Raw genomic sequence first — 20,290 nt, forward strand, 5'->3', positions numbered from 1 at the left:
TGCGGGTTCAACGACAGGATCGGCCCGGGAGGGTCGGTCAATGCCGCCATGTCCAAAGCTGCCAATACCACAAACTCCACGCGGCGCGCCCGGAAACGCCGGGCTCTCCGCCCGGAAGCGGAAGTAGAGCCAGGAGAGGGGCGTGGCGAGGCGCGGGCTCGGGGGCGGGGTGAGGCCGAGCGAGCTCATGCGCCCCCTGCTGGCGGAGCGCGGCTTGGCCTCGCTTTGGAATGTGTAAAACAATCGCCGGCGGAGCGCGGTGGCTCACACCTGTAATCCCAGCACTCTGGGAGGTCGAGGCGGGAGGATCGCTTGAGCTCAGGGTTTGAGGTTGCTGTGAGCTATGATGATGCCACTGCACTCTAGTCAGGGTGACAGAGCGAGATCCTGTCTCAAAAAACCAAAAAAATCCAAGGTAATTGGCTCATACCAAAAAAAAAATTACATTCACACCTTTCAAAGGCAGTTTAAAAATAAAAATTCTCCAAAGCGGTACCCGTGCCCTTGATATCTTGCTAACCATTCTTTAATTTTTTTAATTCCTTCCTTCTTTCACTCAGTTGTGTTTTGAGCCTCTCCTGTTTGTTCCTGTGCTGCTGCCCTTAGGGAACTTACAGCCTGGAGGGAGGGGTGGGTAAAGGACATTTGAGGGTGGGGTCCAGGCTAAGAGAGACTTAAAAGCCCCGTTGGGGAAAGGCATAGTGGGTGGCCCAGGAGAGCATCCTGGAGGAGGTGACATTGGAGCTGAGTCCTGAAGGCTGGAAGAAGTTGCAGGTGAAGACCTGGGAGCCCACCGTCCGGCAGAGGGGACAGCCCTGTACAGTGTCCTTAGGGCTGGAAAAAAGGAACCTGCCAGTGTGTTTGGAGCCTGGGAAGTGTGAGGGAAGAGTGGCAGGTGGGAGGGGGGTGGGGGCAGGCTGGAGCTCCACGGCTTTGTGTGTCAAGGTATAAAATTCGGGGTTTTGTTGTAAATGCAGGAGGTTCAGAGGGTTTTAAGCAGGACTGTGGCTGTTTATACTTTTCGAATACTACTAGCAAGTAATTGAGTGGAGTGGAAGGTGGGGAGTGGATTGCAGAGGAAGCAGGGAGATGAGACTAAAGTCCATGCACAGCTGGTCTCAGGGGACAGCAGCGGTACTCTCTGGAACCATGGAGGGTGGCTGGTATCGTGGTGCGGAAGAGGGGATCAGGCCTGCAGGGAGGGCTGGGAGGGGTTGTGGGGAGGACCAGAGCCGCTCCCTCCTCCCTCCCTGCAGCCCTCTCGGTCCCCACTCACTGCCTTTGCCTCCTGCACCCCCCAACTCCTGAGGGGAGCCTTCCCGGACTGTAGCAAAGTCAGATCTTCCAATAAAACACTCTCTTACCACGGTGTTTTCATGGCCAGAATGGATTTTCAGGAGAGTGGGAGTGGAGAGCAATTTTATCCTTTCTCAGGGTTACTCCTTCTCATGGGCTTGTTCCTGCTGCACCATGGACGGACTCTTGGGAAGAGCTCCTCACTTGTGATCGCTCCTTAGACAGTGAATAGAAGCATTCCTGGTGTTCAAAATCTACTATCAAATGTCTCCTCTCCCCCAGCTCAGCCCTGCCTCAGGCCAAGAAACCTCCCAAGGGGAACGCAGGCCACCTCCTGCTTCCTCTCGGCTTCACCTTCTCCCCCCGGCCCCGTTTACCCCAGTTTCTGTTCTTGGCCCTTCCAGGATGGGGACAGGGAAGAGAGGGAGGAAAGGGCAGCAAAGAGCTCCTTGACTGGCAGGTGCCACGTGGCCGGGGAGCTTCCGAGGTGGCGCGTCCTGGGTTGCTGGCTTCTTCTCTCCGAAGTGCATTTTTGAGGTGCTCCCTGGCCTGCTGTTCATGGCTCAGCCTGCCTTCCAGGGCTTCCGCCTGCCTGCGGGGTTCAGCTCTGCACCCAGGGGCTCCTCTCAGAAGAGCCTTTCAAGCCGACCCCATTCTCCTGATCCTTTAGGAAGGGCCAATCTTTTGTCTGTCACTGTTGTGGGATGACATTCTGCCTTGCTGCTGGGCAGGCCTCCTGGCTGGCCTCAGGTTAGATGTTGATGTGTGAGTGAGGAACTGGTCTCCGTATCCCCCAAATTCCAGAGGACACAGACCAAGTTCACTGGTTGCCTGAAGGTGATTCCCTTGGGGTGTGTGGGGGTGAGAGAGTGAGAGAGTGAAATCTCGACATGTCTCATAGCTGCTATGGGGAGGGGAGGATCCAGGAAGGGGTGACAGCAAACTGACAACTCTCTCTTGGGAATCCTCTTTCAGGCTTTCCCAACCAATTCCATGAATTCCTGGCCTCCCCTTATGTCCCTCCAGGTGGGTAGTGACCCAAGGCTTCTCAGACTTGACTGAGCAAGTGGGTTGCCTGGGGGCCTTGGTACGAGGCTGATTCAGTAGATCTGCGGTGGGGGCCTCAGGCTCTGTGTTTCTGACAAGCTTCCAGAAGAGGCTGATACTCCATAGACCACACTTTGAATAGCAGGAGTAGAGATTTGGGGCATTGATCTCTGTACTAGGTTTAATTCTGTCCCCAGCTGCAAAAGTTCTGTTCGAGTTCTAGTCCCTGTTAGATCGCTACATGTGAACGTGACTTTATTTGGAAACAGTCTTTGCAGATGGAATCAAATGAAGATGAGGTCACGCTGGGTTAGGGCAGGCTGTAAACCAATGACTGGTGTCCTCATGAGAAGAGGGAAATTTGGACACACACACACACACACACACACACACACACTCTCTCTCTCTCACCAAGGGAGGTCCTTCAGGGACCCAGTGAGCTGAAGAACACCAAGTGATGACCCAAACAGAGTGGGAGTGACGCAGCTGCAAGCTAGGGAAGCCACCACCCCAGCCACCACCAGGAGCCAGCAAGAGGCAGGGACGACTCTTCCTTAGAACCTCCAGAGAGTGGCCCTGCCAACACCTTGAACTTGGATTTCTAGTCCCCAGAACTCTGAGAGAGTATGTTTGTGTTGTTTTAAGCCCTGAGTACGTGGTATTTAATAATTTGTCATGGCAGCCACAGGAAACAAATACGGTTCCCATGACCCATGTAGCCTGCATGATTTTTCTGAGAAAAACACTGGTGCTGGGCCTGCCTGGGTATGCTGGGAGCTACCTGCTGGGGCAGGTCCTGGAGGTCACAGATGGGTGCCAGGCCAGCCTCTTCCGGCTGCCTCCCTTTCTTCCTTCTGTGTTTGCATGGGAGTGGGGCAGTTTTTCACTGAGCTGGACTGTCCCGTGCACGCTACCTTTGTACCATTCCCTAGTCATCGTAACGACCAAAATGCCCCCAGGCATTTCCACACACCCTAGTGGATGTTGAGTCCTCAGTGCATGTCATCCCCTTCCTTTCCCTCGCTGACCACCCAGGCACCTCCCCCTGCACTCCCCACCTGTGGACCGGAGCACCTGCTGGGGGCCAAGCGCAGTGAGGGCAGGGGGCTGGACGTGAGGTGGGCAGTGGCAGGAGGGCAGGCAGCAGGCTGAGGCCTGGCAGGAGGACACAGGCGGGCACCAGGAGGGGCTGGGGTTCCTGCTCAGCCCTGCACACTTCCCCCCAAATTCCATTCCTCTCCCTCCCACCACTCTGCCTGGTCCCTGTGGGGTCATCCGACTTGCCACCCTCAATATCGGGCCCGAGTGTCAGGGTCAGTCGGCTTGGCCGTGCCCAGCTGCCCCTTACTTGGTCGCAAGGTTTCTTGGTCAGCTTGGGCTGCTGTAACAAAAGTGCCACAGCCTGAGAGGCTTATAAACAATGGGCACTTATTTCTCAAGGTTCTGGAGGCTGGAAGTCCACGGCCAAGGAGCGGGCAGACTGGTGTCTGGTAAGGGCCTCTTCCTGGTCTGTACAAAGTGTCTTCAGTTGTGTCCTCACATGACACAGAGAGAGGAAGCAGCTCCCTGGCATCTCTTCTGCGGGCCCCCATCCCTTCGTCAGGGCTCCACTCTTGGGCCCCATCTCCTCACACCATCGCATTGGGGATTAGAGCTTCAACATGTGCATTTGGAAGCGGGCACAAACAGTCAGTCCATAGCACAGGGGGTCTGGGCCTGAAAGGGGTGACCCTGTAGGAAGGAGTTGGGGAGAAACTCTTGTTCGTGTCACCAGCCTAGACGGTATGGCCTCAATACATGTCAGCTGACAAACTCAAATTCAGTCCACAGAGCACTCAGGGCCGTAGGACCTGAAGCATTGACGGAAATTTTCTTCTTTTTCCCCTGTGAGCTTCTGTCATTTCAGCTACGCTCTCCCTTGTGCCAGGTTTAACATCAGGGACAGCCCCAAATCCAGACCCCAAGCCCAGCAGGGTCCCAGGGGAGGCTGGTGGACACCCATGAGGGCGGGCGAGTGGAGAGAAGGGGTGCCCGGAGGGTCTGGATTCCCTCTGAAGGCCCCAGCTGACTCACTCAATCCCCACCCCACCACCCCAGGATCCTTGCCTGCCTTTCAGCATGGGGTGTGGGTCATGGGTGTCCTGGGTCCCTCGGGGCCTGCGGTCCGCATCGTGGCACCCTCTTCCCAGCTGAGGCCTGTCTCCTTTTCCTCCCTCCTCACCTGGTCTAACCCTGTCTTCCACTGCAGGCCTTGACTTCCAATCAGTCTGTTTCCACTCTCTCCCACCCTTCAAGGAAACTTGCAGAAGTGCAGCTACAATTACTTAGCCTTGGGTGCTATTAAACAATGTGTCACTTTGCCCTTAAATTAGCCCAAGTGTCTACAGTGCTCATATTCAGGTTGTGGGGGAGGGCAGCCACAGGGCTCACCCAGGCCCTGGTGAGCAGCCAAGTGGAAATTAGTTCAACCCCTCTGGGTAGTGATGGCTCAAAATGTGTTGAGAACTTTAAAAACAGGTCCTATCAAAAGAAATGACACTAAATTCTGATATGGGCTCACAAACACTTTCATCACTATATCATTTATAATAGAAAGAACTATAAACAACCAAAATAGCCTATGATAAGGTACTGGGTTAATAAACATGGTATGTGCATTTGCTGAATAAAACATTTAAAATATTTGCATTTCAAAGTTATTTTAAAAATTGTAAAACAAAATGAGAAGATGATGTTTATGTCACAAGAGTTATTTATTTATTTTAGCTGGGGGAGGTGGCATGTGCCTGTAGTCCCAGCTACTCTGGAGGCTGAGGCAGGAGAATGGCTTGAGCCCAGAGTATGAGGCTACAGCAAACTATGATTGCACCACCGCACACCAGCCTGGACAGAGCAAGACCCTGTCTCTTAAAAAAAAAAAAGACCTAAAACTATAAACTCTTAGAAGAAAACATAGGGAAAAGCTTCATGACTTTGAGTTTTGCAATGATTTCTTGGATATGACATCAAAAGCATAGGCAACAAAAGAAAAAAATAGATAAATTGGACTTTATCAAAACTAAAATTTTGTTTATCAAAGGATATCATCAACAGAAGAAAAAGGCAACCCATGGAATGGGAGAAAATATTTGTAAATCATATATCTGATCAGGGACTAATATCCAGAATATATAATGAACTACTAAAACTCAACAAAAAAACCAAACAACTTAATTAAAAAATGGAAATACCTGAATAAGTATTTCCTCAAAGAAAATATACTAATGGCTAATAGACGTGAAAAAATGTTCAATATCACTAGGCATTAGGAAAATGCAAATCAAAACCACAATAAGATACCACTTCACACCCATGAAGCTGGCCATTACACACACACACACACACACACACACACACACACACACATACACACACAGAAAATAACAAGTGTTGGCAAGGAAGTGGAGAAATTGAAACCCTTATATATTGGTGGGGGGAATGTAAAAAGGCGCAGCTGCTGTAGAAAACAGTATGGTGAAAACCTAGAATTATGTTTCATTTTTAAAATAAACAATAATATTTAACATTTAGCAATTCCACTTTCAGGTATACACCCAGAAGAATTGAAAGCAGGGACTCAACAGACACTTGTTTACCAATGTTCATAGCTGCATTATTCACGATAGCCAAAAGATGGAAACAACCCAAATGTTCACCAACGGATGAATGGCAAACAAAATGTGGTATTACTCAGCCTTACAAGGGAATTAAATTCTGACACATGGATGAACCTTGAAGATATTATGTTAAGTGGAATAAGCCAGACAAAAAAGGAGAAATATTTTAAGAGTGCACTTACATGAGGTATCTAGAATAGTCAGATTCATAGAGAAAGTCATCTTGCACACATTTTTGGTAACCTTCTTCACTTTTAAAGATAAGTATTATTAAATCTGACTTGACAAATGAGAAAAGACGCCCTCAGGAGACACTTACAAAAACCACTGTAGATTTTCAAGAAAAAAATCTTTTGGCAGACTCCTGTTCCTGCTAGAATTTTGAAATTCACAATCTTTGAGTTGGCATGGATGGATATGTTGCAGGATTTGAAAAATGAAGTCAGTTAATACACAAAAAGTACTAAGAACTTGTTTGGCAGGTACTAAGTCTTAATAAATATTAGCTCCTATTGTTATTTTTATCTTTTTTTGGGTGAATTATGAGATTCTATTGCCTACATTTTTGGACCACAAAATAGCACATGATATTGGAGGTAGGCAGGCAAAAAAAAAAAAAAAAAAAAAAAATCCTCTTTGGGAAAGTTGCTAAAACCGAGTTTTTTTAGCCTGTCACATAGTAAGGTTGTGGGGGTCAAGTAAGATAAAGTGTTTATTTTTTTTCTTTTATTAATTTTACAACTGCTCTTACTTCTGTAAGATAAAGTGTTTAAAGTCCCTAGCAACTACTATCGCTAAATGGTAGATAGGTGATAATAGCACAGTGATTAAGACAAAGCATTTGGTTCCCAGCTTCGATACTGGGAACCAAACTTTCGCAAGTCAATTACCTCTGTTACCATAGGTACTTCATTTATAAAATAACAGCATCCACTTCACTTCTCATGATAATAAATTTCTGATTCTTCACGTAAAAAATTTAGAATATGTCTGGCACAAAGCAAGCAGTGAAATATCAGTTAGTTGATAAGAATCATTCTGATTCATTTGGAGAGTGCAACACACACTCGCATCTGTATGTGCCCGGCAGGTGTATATAGAATAACTCTTCGAGGACGAAGAAGAAACCGTTACACTGCTTGTGTCAGGGAAGGGGAATAAGAGGAAGGAGGTGTTGAGTGAAGCACTGCACACGCTTACAAATCCATTTAATTTAAAAATAGGCAATTCAACCATATAGAGAAGACATTAAACTAAAAAAGAATGACATAGAGAAAATTTTTGCTCCCAATACATCCCCTGCTTACAGTCCTACCTACGTACTTTTATTTTCTCGTGCATATTTTGCAAATTTGAATGCATTGTTCCCTATTTTTACACGAAGGCTGCACTCTGTCTACATCCTTCGGCGCCTTGCTTTATTACACATACTTTTCTGTCGTGAAGAATTTCTCCCCCACGAGCCGTTGTATGTAAAATAAATACATACGCACAGGATAATACCCCGCTTCCCCGCCCCGCCTCGCCTCCCTCAGGCCCACGTGCTACGAGCGCCCCCCCCCCCTTTGCGGGCTGTTTCCGGCGATGCCTGTCTGAAGACCCCAGGCGGAAGCCCCGCCCACTCTATCCTCCTCCCAAGCCCTCTCGAAGCGCGCCTCGGCACCGGACGCTGCGGGCGGTGCCTCAGGCAGCGCGGCGGACAGCCCGACCTTCTGCGCGCCGCGGACCTCGGAGGACCCCAGCGACGGCTTCAGCGTAGGGCCGGGCGGACGCGGCGGCAGCGGCGGCGGCGGTCGTTGCGATTGATTACGCTGGTTGTCTCCGGAACCCATTTCTCTGGCTGCCCTTGCTGCACTGGCTGACTGTTGTGCAGCCGGCGCCATGTCTGTGAGCGAGATCTTCGTGGAGCTGCAGGGCTTTTTGGCTGCCGAGCAGGATATCCGAGAGGCGAGCCCCCTCCCTCCCCACCCCCTCTCCCTTTCCTTGCCTAGCTGGGCCACATCGCCTAGCCCTTCTCCGTCGCTCAGTCGCGGGCGGTGGGGACGCTTGCTAGGGTGGGTTGCTTCCCCTCTAGTTTCAGGTTAGGGAACCCGTTCGTCGCTGCCCGAGATTCTGCTGTTCTGTCCTGATTCCCTGTGTTCGGGTCTTGGCTTTTCAGCATCACCTGCCTCGTTTGAGTATCGGTTTTCCTTCTTTTCAGCACTTCTGTCAAATGCTTGGCTCGCTAGAGTTTCGGCCACCGCGCATTTCATGAATTTGTTATTGGTGTTTTAAAAGCACATGTGACCCAGTCCTGCTTAAAACCCTCCTATGTTTTCTCATCCCACATAGGATAAAAATCCATTCTCCTGTGGCCCACAAGATCTTTCTCTCCAGTCTCATTTTGCGCTATCTCCTTTTGTGTATTGTGTTGCCTTACCTGTTTTTTTTTCCTCTAGTGCTACAGATAGTTTCCTGCCTCAAGACTGTTGCATGTACTGCTTGCTTTTCCTGGAATTTGCTTCTTTCCTGTTCTTTTCCTGGTTATCTTACATTCACTCTCTGGACCTCACAATCTAAATGATCCCTTTCTCGTCATGTTTTCTAGTAGTATGTCAGCTTTTGTTGTGTGCTGATTATTTTATTTATTTATTTTCTGGAGACAGAGTCTCGCTCTGTTGCCTGGACTAGAGTGCTGTGGCGTCAGCCTAACTCACAGCAGCCTCAAACTCCAGGGATAAAGCGATCCTCGTCCCTCAGCCTCCCGAGTAGCTGGGACTACAGGCATGTCCCACGACACCGACTAATTTTTCTATTTTTAGTAGAGATGGGGTCTCGCTCTTGCTCAGCCTGGTCTCTAATTCCTGAACTCAAGCGATCCTCCCGCCTTGGCCTCCCAGAGTACTAGGATTACAGACATGAGCCACCGCTCCCGGCTGTGTGGTGATTATTTAAAAAAATATCTAACTCCTCCATTATACGATCAACTGCCAGAGGAAGGGATTGTCTGCTTGGTTTCCCAATATTTACACAGTGCCTAGCACATAAATGTGCTCAGTGAATATTTGTAACATGAATTAGTGAAAAAAATACCCTTGTATTGCATCTAAATCTTCATTTTATAGTGTCCCAGTTGGATATTTGGGGTGGATGGTTGGCTATTATTCTGGTCACCTGAGGACTCCAAGGCTTTTTAGTGACTTCCTAAAGTCTCATAGAGGAAGTAAGTGGAAAAGTCAGAATTCATACCTGGTTATTTTTTGTATAAGTTTAGTCCTTGTGAAGATTATTAGCGTTTTCAATGTAAGTAAATGTGTGGTAGTTCCAATAAGTTATCTAGTGTGTTTGGTATGAGTCTGATAGTAATTATGTTGAGTTTATCTGATTTTGATTTTTAATTCTCTCCAGGAAATCCGAAAAGTTGTACAGAGTTTAGAACAAACAGCTCGTGAGATTTTAACTCTACTGCAAGGGGTCCATCAGGGTGCTGGGTTTCAGGACAGTAAGTTCTTTGATTTTGAATATTTTTTATCCAATTTATCAATCTCTTATTTAGAGAGTTAATTTCCGTCCAGAAGATATTACGAAAATGTCTGTTGTGCTTTATGGTGAGTAAAAATTGAAGAAATAGGTGATTCGATCATTTTATAGGTTTACGTTATTAACATTCGTGTTTTGGTTGATTTTTTACTTCCACATAGTATAGTTTAAATAGGGATGTTTTCTGTTGTGATGGAATTCTGATGATGATAATTAGAGCTATTTAATAACTCTTTTGTATATCTAGCTGGTTTTTTCTTGCCCCTTTTGTGCATTTGAATTCAACCTTTCCGTGATCAAAAACCTTTTAATATGCTTTGTAAATATGAGGTGAACAGTGTAAAATGTTCTCAAGTGAATGTGTTTAAGCCACCCCCTTGAATGAAAATCAAATATGTCAAGTTTAGACATGGAACCTTTGTTGTAAGGTGCAGCCAGCATAGCTAAAAGAGCTGAAATATATTTTCAGTTGGGGAATGATACAATAATGTAACTTACTGGTGTCAGAGGCAAGCCATTTTTCTCCATGGTATGGAGTTAGCCTGATTGCGAATAATGGTAAAGACTTTTTTTGACCAAGTATGAGAGCTAGAAGCAGTCGAGTTTTAGGAATCCTCTGAGGACTGAATAGGAATAGCAGCTGGTGCACGCACAGCCCTTTAAAGATGAGGTTATTTATGACAACTTACTAATTACTAATGTGTCTCCTAACATATTCCTTTTCAGCAAGTTTTTGCTTGTTTATTTTTCAGTATGGTTAATCAGTAGGAAAACAGAGATGATATTTTGAGAGCCAGGTTGAAAAACAGAGATGTGTACATGTGGTTGTGAGGTTAAAATAAAAAAAAGGTGATTAACTTCCAAATAGACTACGTAGATTATTAAGCAAGAACTGTACTTGAAATTTTGTAAGTTTTTTATTGTTACATTTGATTATCTTTTGTGATCAGTTCCAAAGAGGTGTTTGAAAGCTCGAGAACATTTTGGTACAGTAAAAACACATCTAACATCTTTGAAGACCAAGTTTCCTGCTGAACAATATTACAGGTTTGTAAGAAAAGTAGCATTATTTTTAAAATAATTTTTAAAAAAAGAGCAGGCAAAAATTTATACGTATTGAAGGATTGCTTACAACTAGGTAAATATCCCTCTACATAACAAAAAGAATCAGACTGATAATGCTGGTGACAGAATTGGTGATTTTGTTTTTTCCTCCTTTTTACTTTAAAAATTTTCTTAAGGAACATGTATTACTTTTGCAGTGAAAAAGTAATTAAAAAGAAAATGTGGTATGAAGGTCAAAATCGAGAACATCTTTTTGCTATATTCCAATTTCTTGTGAAATTGGATGAACCATGGTTATGCTATTAAGGTTATGGGATTAGGTGACAGTGTATATGTGGAGTTGAGTTTTCCCTGAAAGCTTGAATTTCACTATCAATGACATATTTAGCTACTATTTTATGCCATATCTCATTGAGTCTGCAACACCATTAATTTTAAGATACACCATTATTTTATGTTCCAGTAGGGAAGAAAAATTTTTCTTGTCATAATTGTGAAATGTGGATTGTAAAATGTATCCTGATTTTGTAGGTGTTAAACTGGGAAAAATTATATCTGAGTGTTGATAAAGTATGGTATAACAATCAAGAATTTCTGCTTGCATTTTCTTGCTGAAAAAGATGTTCTTTAAGACACACATATGGACAATACATAGTTGGGGTGGATAGTGTAACTTCACAAGAAGATTCTTTAAGGCAAGTGTTGGAAACTACTGGTGGCCAGCTGCTTCTGGGAGCTAAGAATTGCTTTTATATTTTAGAGTGTTGTTAACAGAAGAAAAACACACAGATAAGAATATGTGACAGACAGTGAAAGTGGCCTAGAAAGACTAAAATATTTACTACCTGGCCCTTTACAGAGTAAATTCCCTACCCTTGCTTTAAGGTAATATAACTAAAGCACAGTGAAGTAAAACTGGTAGGGTCTTTAAAGACCATCTACTCTGAAGGTCACACATAAGCTGCCCCCCAGCTGGATTTGGCCCTCACAAGGTTTTGTTTAACGGGCATCGTGTAGAGAAATGTTTTTGAATTTGTTGCCACATTTGCAAATCAGGAGGCATAACATAAATATCCAGAGGTTGGAACATTTCTATTCTTTTCTCAGGCTTCTAGCTTAGTATCCTGAGGTTTTAAGTCCATTTGTTTAGTGATTGCAAATGGTAATTTTGTGAATCAGGATTTTCTTGATACCTTACATTCAAAGCAAAATGTAGGAACAAGTTAGATGTTGAGGCTCATACACAGTTGCAGTTGTCATCAGTCCAGTTGCAACTTTTTATTTTTCTCAGAGTAATCTCATTTTCTTTACTGATTAAACTTCTACAGCACAATTGCCCATGTCATACATAATCTTTAATTGTAAATTTTCATATTCATCAAAATTAAATCATACTTCTTATTGAGTAAACTTATAGTAAGTAAATATTACATTTTTACACTTGTAAAATTTATACTAAATCTGTCTAATATATATGAATGTCATATTGCTCTTACATGTTTTATATATTTGGGTTTCACATAAAATTTTATGTGAAAAAGGATGCCATTTCTAAACTGTTTAGACTTTAACTGTGCTAAGGCCCCTAACCTTGAAACCTGAACATGCTTACTTTCATGCAGATTTCATGAACACTGGAGGTTTGTGTTGCAGCGCTTGGTCTTCTTGGCAGCATTTGTTGTGTATTTGGAAACAGAAACACTAGTTACTCGAGAAGCAGTTACAGAAATTCTTGGCAGTAAGTGTCTTCATTGGTGGGATCTGTAGTGTCAGGCATGGTAGCTTAGTTTTTGGTGGAAAGGGCTCTTGCTTGCACTTTCTATTTATTAAAATAAATAAGAACTAACTAGAAAACCAGTTACAGTCATCCTTCAGTATCCAAGGAGGATTGAGTCCAGTACTCTTCCTGATGACCAAAATCTGAGGATGCTCAAGTCCCTTATATAAAATGACGTATTTGTATACAACCTATGCAAATCCTGCTATATACTTTAAATCATCTCTAGGTCATTTATAATATTTAATGTAAATGACATATAAATAGTTGTTATACTGTATTGTTTTTAAAAATTTGTATTAATATTTTTTCTCCCCAAATATTTTTTGATCACGATTGGTTGACAGGGAGGGCCAGTTACACTTGGAAACACCAAAACTAAAAATATGCAGTAAGTGGCTTGCTCATTTGCACTTGGGTGTTTCTTTTAGTTTTTCAAATTTAATTTTTAAAAATTTCAAGTCCACAGAAGAGATGAAAGAGTGGTACAATGAATACCTGTTTACACCCTACTTAGATTTACTACTTATTGATATTTTGCCATATCTGCATAGTCTTCTCATTTTGTGTGTGTGTGTGTGTATGTCTGTCTGTGTGAACCATTTGAAAGTTCGTTGCAGATATAATGACTTCTCCCTTAATTGCTTCAGCATGCACCTTGTAACAAGAAGAGATATTCTCTAACATAACTAGATACCATTCTTGGTGGTATTACTTTTTGAGATAAGAACAGAAGGAAAAATTGGATTTTGCTTAGGAGCTCGAAAATTACACAGTGAGGTCTAGTTTGCCAAGGGTGTGAACACATTCAAAAGCCAGTTTTTAAAAGTTTCATCAATTATATATATTTTTATATTCTTAAGCTTAAATTGCATTCACATCATGACTTTATTTTGATGCTTTTTAGTTGAGCCAGATCGGGAGAAAGGATTTCATCTGGATGTAGAAGATTACCTCTCAGGAGTTCTAATTCTTGCTAGTGAACTGGTAAGCTTAGTAATTTGCTGGTTGCTTTTTTGATATTTCCACTTCACTGTCAGTTTTTTAAATGGGTATCAAAATTCAAGAAAGCTTAATTCTTTTCTAAGCCATCTGTTGGTCACCACGCAGTCAATGACTGTGCACTGTATGTATATGTTGTAGTTTGGTAGGTGTCAGAAGCCAGTCCGCATGATGAAGTAGGTGTGCATACTTAACTAATGTGTGAGTTGTGTTTTTTTTGAGTTGGAGTTCTTGCTGTGTTGCCTAGACTGGTCTTGAACTCCTGTGCTCAAGTGATCATCCTGCCTCAACCTCCTGAGTAGCTGTGACTAAAGATGTGCGTCATGGTGCCTGGCTTAATGTGTGAATTTTTTTTTTTTTAATAGTGTCAGGGTCTTGCTCTGTCACCCATGCTGGAACCCCTGGGCTCAAGTGATCCTCCTACCTCAGCCTCCTGAGTAGCTAGGACTACTGGCATGTACTACCATGCCCGGCCAGTTTTTATTTTGTAGAGATGGGGTCTTGCTATGTAGCCCAGGCTGGTCTTGATTTCCTGGCCTCAAGTGATCCTTCTGTCTTGGCCTTCCAAAGTGTTGAGATTATAGGTGTGGGCCACTGCACCTAGTCCAATGTGTGAATTTTTAAAAAATGATAATACCTCTTTCTTTTAGAGTAATGGCAAGATGTATGTTCCTGGTAACTGTTAATTCATCGAATCATTTTAGAGAACAATTTATCTGTGTAACTGTAGAAGTTATTCTTATCCTTTATCCCCTTAATCTCTCTCTTGGGAAATTGTCCTATTAAAATTTAAAAAAGAAAAAAAGCTGTCAATAGAAGAGTTGAGTAGTTGTGACAGAGACTGTGCAGCCTGCAGAGGTGAAAATATTTACTGTCTGGCTGCTTAAGAAGAAGTCTGCCTGTCCTTCCTCCAGAGGAGAGTAGTCCAGGGCTGGTGCGATCATTCCCTGATCTTTGGCCATGAGTCCTTCTAGCTTGTAGCTTCTCCCTTACGTTCCAGAACTGTTGCTCCAGCTCTGGTTGCTCACGTCTTCACTCTAGCCAGTAGAGGAGGAAATAGGGAAAAGCGCGTATCCTCTCACTTTAAGCATATTTCTTTGAAGTCGTGCACACAGCTTGTGTTTAACATCCAGTGCCTTGCCTGTAGGGCAGGCAGAAATGGAGTCTGTCGGGGTGGACATGTGTATGGTGAAAGTTGGACGGACGCTCAGAAAGATGGGGGCGCTGGCAGGCTGTATCATCTGCCTCAGGCTTGTTGGTGACATCTGATCAGTAAACTTGAAGCTCCTTGTCAATACTAGCTGTTAAGTGGGAGGTGTCTTTAAGACCGTATGTGTTGGGAGTGCACTTGCAGGGTGGTTTAGGGAAGAATGGGGAGGATTTTATGGAGAAGAGAAATCTTGAGTTGGGTCTTGAAATAAATCTTACCTGTTCTTCAAGACAATGTTGCATTGACTTCATTTTAGCTTCTTATCCCATCTCTGTCTTACTGATTCTGGGTGACTGGAGTTGCAGCTCAGGAGGTGGGCTCTCGAAATACCGTCATTGGCCCAGATTGGAAGAGGTAGCAGACCTGCTGTGATCACACTTCTGTACATTAGCAGATGAGCTATAAAGTTGACACTTGCATAATTTAACATACTGTATTGCACAACAACCACTTTAAGAAATTAGAGAAATTTTAGAAGATGTTAGTTACATTAAATCTTTGCTTGGTAGAAATTGTCTCATTTTCAGTGGGGTTCTTTTCAGGAGAAGGTCCTGTTTTGTCTGTGCTTACATGTACCGTGAGGTAGAACATCAGTAAGGCTGTTTACGCCTGAGGTTCTTCTATTGTGATTTGGAGGAAGACATGCCAGAGAGGAGTCACGTTTAATGTGCCTGTTTCTCTTTCCTTGTGTAGTCGAGGCTGTCGGTCAACAGCGTGACTGCCGGAGACTACTCTCGGCCTCTCCACATCTCCACCTTCATCAATGAGCTGGATTCCGGTTTCCGTCTTCTCAACCTGAAAAATGACTCCCTGAGGAAGCGCTATGATGGATTGAAATATGACGTGAAGAAAGTAGAGGAGGTGGTCTATGACCTCTCCATCCGGGGCTTCAATAAAGAGACGGCAGCGGCTTGTGTTGAAAAATAGGAGGCTCTCCCTGCCCCTGGCCTTGCTGACCTCTGCGGTTGCCAGGGAGGGTGAGCACAGAGTGCCTCTTACGGTAGTTAGGATGCCCAGTTGCTAAACACTGCGCTTTATTTTCTTAACCAGTTGTGTGGTGTGAGTATCAGAATTGACACACTTTTTTGGGGGTAAAAATAATAGCCTTTACATGGACAGAATTTTCTTCATTGTTTCAGTGACTTTGCTCTGTAATTCAGTGTATTTCAGTTCTGTCAAAAAGTGTAAATGTCAACCTTTTGGTAAAGCCCTTTTCTTGCTTACCCTGACTGTTGATGTACTGATTGAGAAGTTTATTGTCTTGTTTGTGATTCTTCCAGATGTGACGCTTTAAATTTTCTATATCCAAGGTAGCCATCCATGCCCAGGTGTAGCCTGGATACGGTATAAAAATAGATAATTAGAAAGGATGGTTGTCAAGCAAGGAGAACTTATTTTATATTTTCCCTTCCTCATTTTAAGCCTTGTGAGTAAATCAAATGTTGAATTTTTTTTGCCAAGGGAGTTATAGCCCAGGTTCTCTCTCACTGCCATATAAAACATGAAAGATTAAACTGCAGAGTCAGGCTCTACAGATTATTTGGAAAGTTTTTGTATTAAAAGATTTAGTAACATCTTATCATTTGGTTCTACCAGGCAGGGAGTAGAGCTTAGTGTCTTCAAACACCTCTATTTTCTGATGTTGCCTTAACATTATGCTGTTGCAGCAATTAAAAATTGAAAAATTGTCTCCACCCACATCTTGAATTAACAAGTCCTGTGATACATTCCTAAACTGTAAAACCTTTTTCCTATCAGCCAACTGTACTGTTTGGTCTAGAAATATAAAGCCACCCACATAAGTTAATGAGCAAAACCCTGACTAGTATGTTAAAGAAAAATACCGTGCTTTGCCTGGAAGAAAGAGAAAACCTTGGACTTAAAAAAAATTTGGTTTGATTTGGTAATGTTTTTTAGAGTAAGAAATTTCAGGTTGGTGGATATCCCAACAGTCAGGTTTTAAATTTACACTTTTGGGCAAGTCATGTAAATCTTGTTGGCAACCCTCATCCCCATTTTCAGATAGTACTAAGATTATTTGCCAGGTAGCTCTTGCTATTGAATTAAAATTATTAAAGTGGTGACTTAATTCATAGTTACTTGATACCCACTGAAAGGAAAGTGCTAGTGTTTCCAGAATAATATGATGTATTTAAAAGTATCACCTTTTCTTGCGTAATAATCAGTTTGGGCTTCCTGTTTATACCGCGGGAACAAATAGGCCTAGTCTTTACAGCTTTTATCAGGCCAAATTAAAGGCTGACTACATTTTCCATCATGAAGAAAGAAGAGGAAATGAGGCCATGAGTTGCTGTGCATTGTTGGATTTTAGAACAATTTTCTTGACAGCTCTTTCTGCAGAATTTGTAGAAAGAAAAAGGTGTTAGGTTCTTAAAAATGCCCAGGATGGTCACTTAAAATGTGCACTAAATCGCACTGCCTGGATTGACCGTAAAAGGCTTTTCAATTGTGTGATCAGACATAGGCAGTAAGTTTGATATAGGTTTTTTTTTTTAAGTTTTGCCTCTTAATGTGTTGATTCTGCTTGAGAATATTAAAGTACTTGCCAGAAGTTGTGGATTTCAGTTTTAACAAATGTAGTTTAAGTGGAGGAGCGCATTCTGGCCTTGGAATTCCATTTGAGAATTTAGAAGAGTCATGTTTATAAGTATTCAATTGTGTTTGTTGCTGGCTTGTTGTAAAGCAATAAAAGATTTTTTTGGTCCTTTTGTAACTGAGTGTGCTGCTGTGAGAACTCTTCTATGTGGAGAATAAATATTCTGAATATTTTTTGAGGCTGAACAAGGCCAGGATGACAAGCACATACTGCTGTGTAATGGTCACACTAACCAAAAGACACCAGCCACTCAGAGTTCTTTACTGCAAGTGCAGATAACATTTGTGTGGTCTACCTGGGTTAGGGGAATTAAAGGTAGTTTAACTGAAGGTGTCATGAAACCTTGGCTTTGGTTTTAGTATTACCAGAGTTTTTCAATTTTAGAAAATCAAGCAGGTTAGAGAAAGAGATGAATTAGGGGATACTTCCTTACCATAAATCTTACGGATTTATTTATAGGAAGAAGAAGAGAACCAGTCATAAGTGCTTGGTGAGATTTGCCTTGTCTTAAACTTTGAATAATAGTAATGCTTAAGGGAATTTAATAAAGAAGGAAAGCCTTGGAAGTGTTTTGAGACCTTTACTTACACAGGTGGCTAAAGAGATGAGACAAACCTTGTAGGTTGCTACTGGCATGGTTTCATTGTGTACTCAGAAATTAAAGATTTCTTGTTTCTTGGTCTGGACTAAACTATTTGTCCTCCTTTTCAAATAGAGCATCATTGTCATGCCAGACGCCAAAGACTTTCCCTGAGTCTGAAGTAATTTGTTAGTATCCACTGTACTAAAGAAGAAAATTAAAGAAGCAAAAATCAACAATCTCCCCTTCCCCAGACAATAACAACAACAAATATTTAAGGGAGGTAAAATTGCCAAGACTGGTTGGTCAAGTGAGATTGGGATGAGGGAGAGGGAGCAGCATGACTGCCAGGTGTCTGGCCTGGGTGACTAAGTAGACTTTGGTGCTGTTGACTGAGGGTGGGGAATGGAGGAGGAAATGCGTGTCTGAAGGGGGCTGGGCAGCTGATGCATTTGCTTTTGGATGTGTTGCGTATTTGATCCTTGTGGAGCAGCTGGATGGGTAAATAAGTGGGTAAGATCTCCTTGGTGAGCATGTAGAGTGAGAAGAGTCATGAGCTGAGGATGAAACCTTGGTTAACAGCATGGTTTTAATGAGAGGAAGTAGAGTCCATGAGGAAGTGGAGAAATGGTCAGAGAGGTTGACAATGGAGAGAGTGGCTTGTCACAGAAGCCAGGGGAATAAAGGGTCTTAAGTTCTGGGGCCAGGTGTGGTGGCTCACACTTGTAATCCCAGCACTTTGGGAGGTCAAGGTGGGAGGATCACTTAAGGCTAGGAGTTTGAGACTAGCCTGGGCAACATAGCAAGACCCCATCTCTACAAAAAGTAAAAAATTAGCTGGGTGTGGTGATGCATGCCTGTAGTCCTAGCTATTTGGGAGGCTGAGGTGGGAGGATTGGCTTGAGCCAAGGAGTTCACAGTTGCGGTGAGCTATGATTGTGCCACTGCACTCCGGCCTGGGCCATAGAGTCAGAACCTGCCTCTTAAAAAAAAAGGTTTTAGGGTAAGAGATTTAAAATAGTTCCATAGCCTGAGAGCTCCATTGCTTTATCTGTCAGGCTAGGCTAGGCTATGCTCCAGTAACAACCCCCAGAGCTTGTAGGCATAGAATGAAGTTTATGTCTCAGTCATTTTCCATGTCTGTTGCTGGGTAGCTGGGGGATCTGCTCTGCATCATCCTCATCTGGGCTGACAGAGGACCCTCCACCTGCATGCCGCTAGTTGCGGTGGGAGCGGGAAGGAGCTGTGGAGGGTCTTGAACAGACACATGCTCTGGTCACTGCCACAATTCATTGTTTAGAACTAGACATGTGGTGCTGCGAAACCACAAGGGGGCTGGGATATGAAATACAACCTTGTAGGATTGAGAGACGATGGAGAGTCGAATGTTGAAGGTCGGGACAATGTTTGGTTTCATTTGTGAAATGTGTAGTAGTAGTGCTGGTCACACATAAACTTCAGTGGGCTTGGGAGGGAGAAAAGATGTCTCAGGGCCACTCTTGCCTGCTGGATGACAAGAAGAGGTGGATCTCTAGTTGTCCTCTTTGTTATAAAGGTAGTTTCCAGTTTGAGAGATTTCTCTGGTGTGTGTGCATTTGTGTTGAGATTGTGTGTGTTAAGCCAACATTCAGTGGGCTCTACATGTTCTAAGCTCTGGGCTAAACATTTTACCTCATTTTGTTCTTTAAGCAATCCTATGAGGTAGCTGCCATTATTTTTCTTATTTTAGACATGGCTTAGAACAGTGAACTTGTTGCGAGTTCATAGCTATGAAGTGGAAGACTGCATTTCAAACCCAGTTATTCTGCCTTGACATTCACATAGACCATTTCTTCCCCGATGCTCTTGCATGGCGTCATCGCTGCATAGCCTGACAAGGTAAAAATCAAATCCACGAATAGTTAAGAGCACACAGCATACGTGTAACTTTGGGCTACATGCATTTTCTTATAAAAAGTGGCATGAAATTAAGTGGGAGACTTAGTCCTCACCCTCAAGATGTTTAGGGTTAGTGGCAGGGGAGGGGGTGCTGAGAAAAGGTAAACAGATAAGAGGTAAAAGACTCAACTAATATTTGAATGCCTATGATTTATTTATTTTTAACAGCTTTATTGAAATTTTACATACCAGGTTGACCCATGTCAAGTGTACAGTTCAGTGATTTAATTTACAAGTGGTGGAACCATCACCATAAATCAATTTTAGAACATTTTTATCTCCCAAAAAGATCTCTGCTTCTACTGCTGCCTTGGGCAACACTAATCTTTTTGTCTCTCTATATAAATTTGCCTTTTCTAGATATTTCCTGTAAATGGACTCATACCGTATATGATCTCTTTTCACTTAGCATGTTTTTAAGGTTCGTCCATGTCATAGCATGTGTTAACAGTTTGTTCCTTTTTACTGCAGAGTAGTCTTCCACTGTTTGGATATTCTACATTTCATACATTCATCAGATGAAGGTGATTTAAGTTTCCACTTTTTGGCTATTATGAATAATGCTTCTCTAAACACTAGTTTG

The 20,290-nt window shown here is 43.2% G+C and overlaps 1 protein-coding gene across 2 annotated transcripts; it reads left to right on the top strand.

The window, feature by feature from the left end:
• The first annotated feature begins 7,639 nt into the window (after positions 1-7,639).
• Positions 7,640-17,518, top strand: TSN (translin). Of its 2 annotated transcripts, XM_012644676.1 has the most exons (6): positions 7,640-7,946; positions 9,387-9,480; positions 10,469-10,565; positions 12,206-12,321; positions 13,268-13,347; positions 15,266-17,518. In XM_012644676.1, exons 1-6 carry the CDS (start codon positions 7,881-7,883, stop codon positions 15,497-15,499), a joined length of 687 nt encoding a protein of 228 aa, XP_012500130.1. In that variant the 5' UTR covers positions 7,640-7,880; the 3' UTR covers positions 15,500-17,518. The 2 variants fall into 2 exon arrangements, with proteins under 2 accessions (XP_012500130.1, XP_012500131.1); XM_012644677.1 differs by lacking the exon at positions 13,268-13,347 and having other exon boundaries at positions 7,641-7,946; positions 15,266-15,339.
• The last annotated feature ends 2,772 nt before the right edge of the window (positions 17,519-20,290 follow it).

Source organism: Propithecus coquereli, unplaced genomic scaffold, assembly GCF_000956105.1.
Source record: "Propithecus coquereli isolate 6110/MARCELLA unplaced genomic scaffold, Pcoq_1.0 Scaffold217, whole genome shotgun sequence".
Taxonomy (NCBI): domain Eukaryota; kingdom Metazoa; phylum Chordata; class Mammalia; order Primates; family Indriidae; genus Propithecus; species Propithecus coquereli.

Bases quoted from the DNA above. Each gene is read 5' to 3' on its own strand.
- TSN (XM_012644676.1), top strand. From the start codon at position 7,881: ATGTCTGTGAGCGAGATCTTCGTGGAGCTGCAGGGCTTTTTGGCTGCC. The intron at 7,947-9,386 runs GCGAGCCCCCTC...AATTCTCTCCAG, and splicing joins CCGAGCAGGATATCCGAGAG to GAAATCCGAAAAGTTGTACA. The intron at 10,566-12,205 runs GTTTGTAAGAAA...ACTTTCATGCAG, and splicing joins CCTGCTGAACAATATTACAG to ATTTCATGAACACTGGAGGT.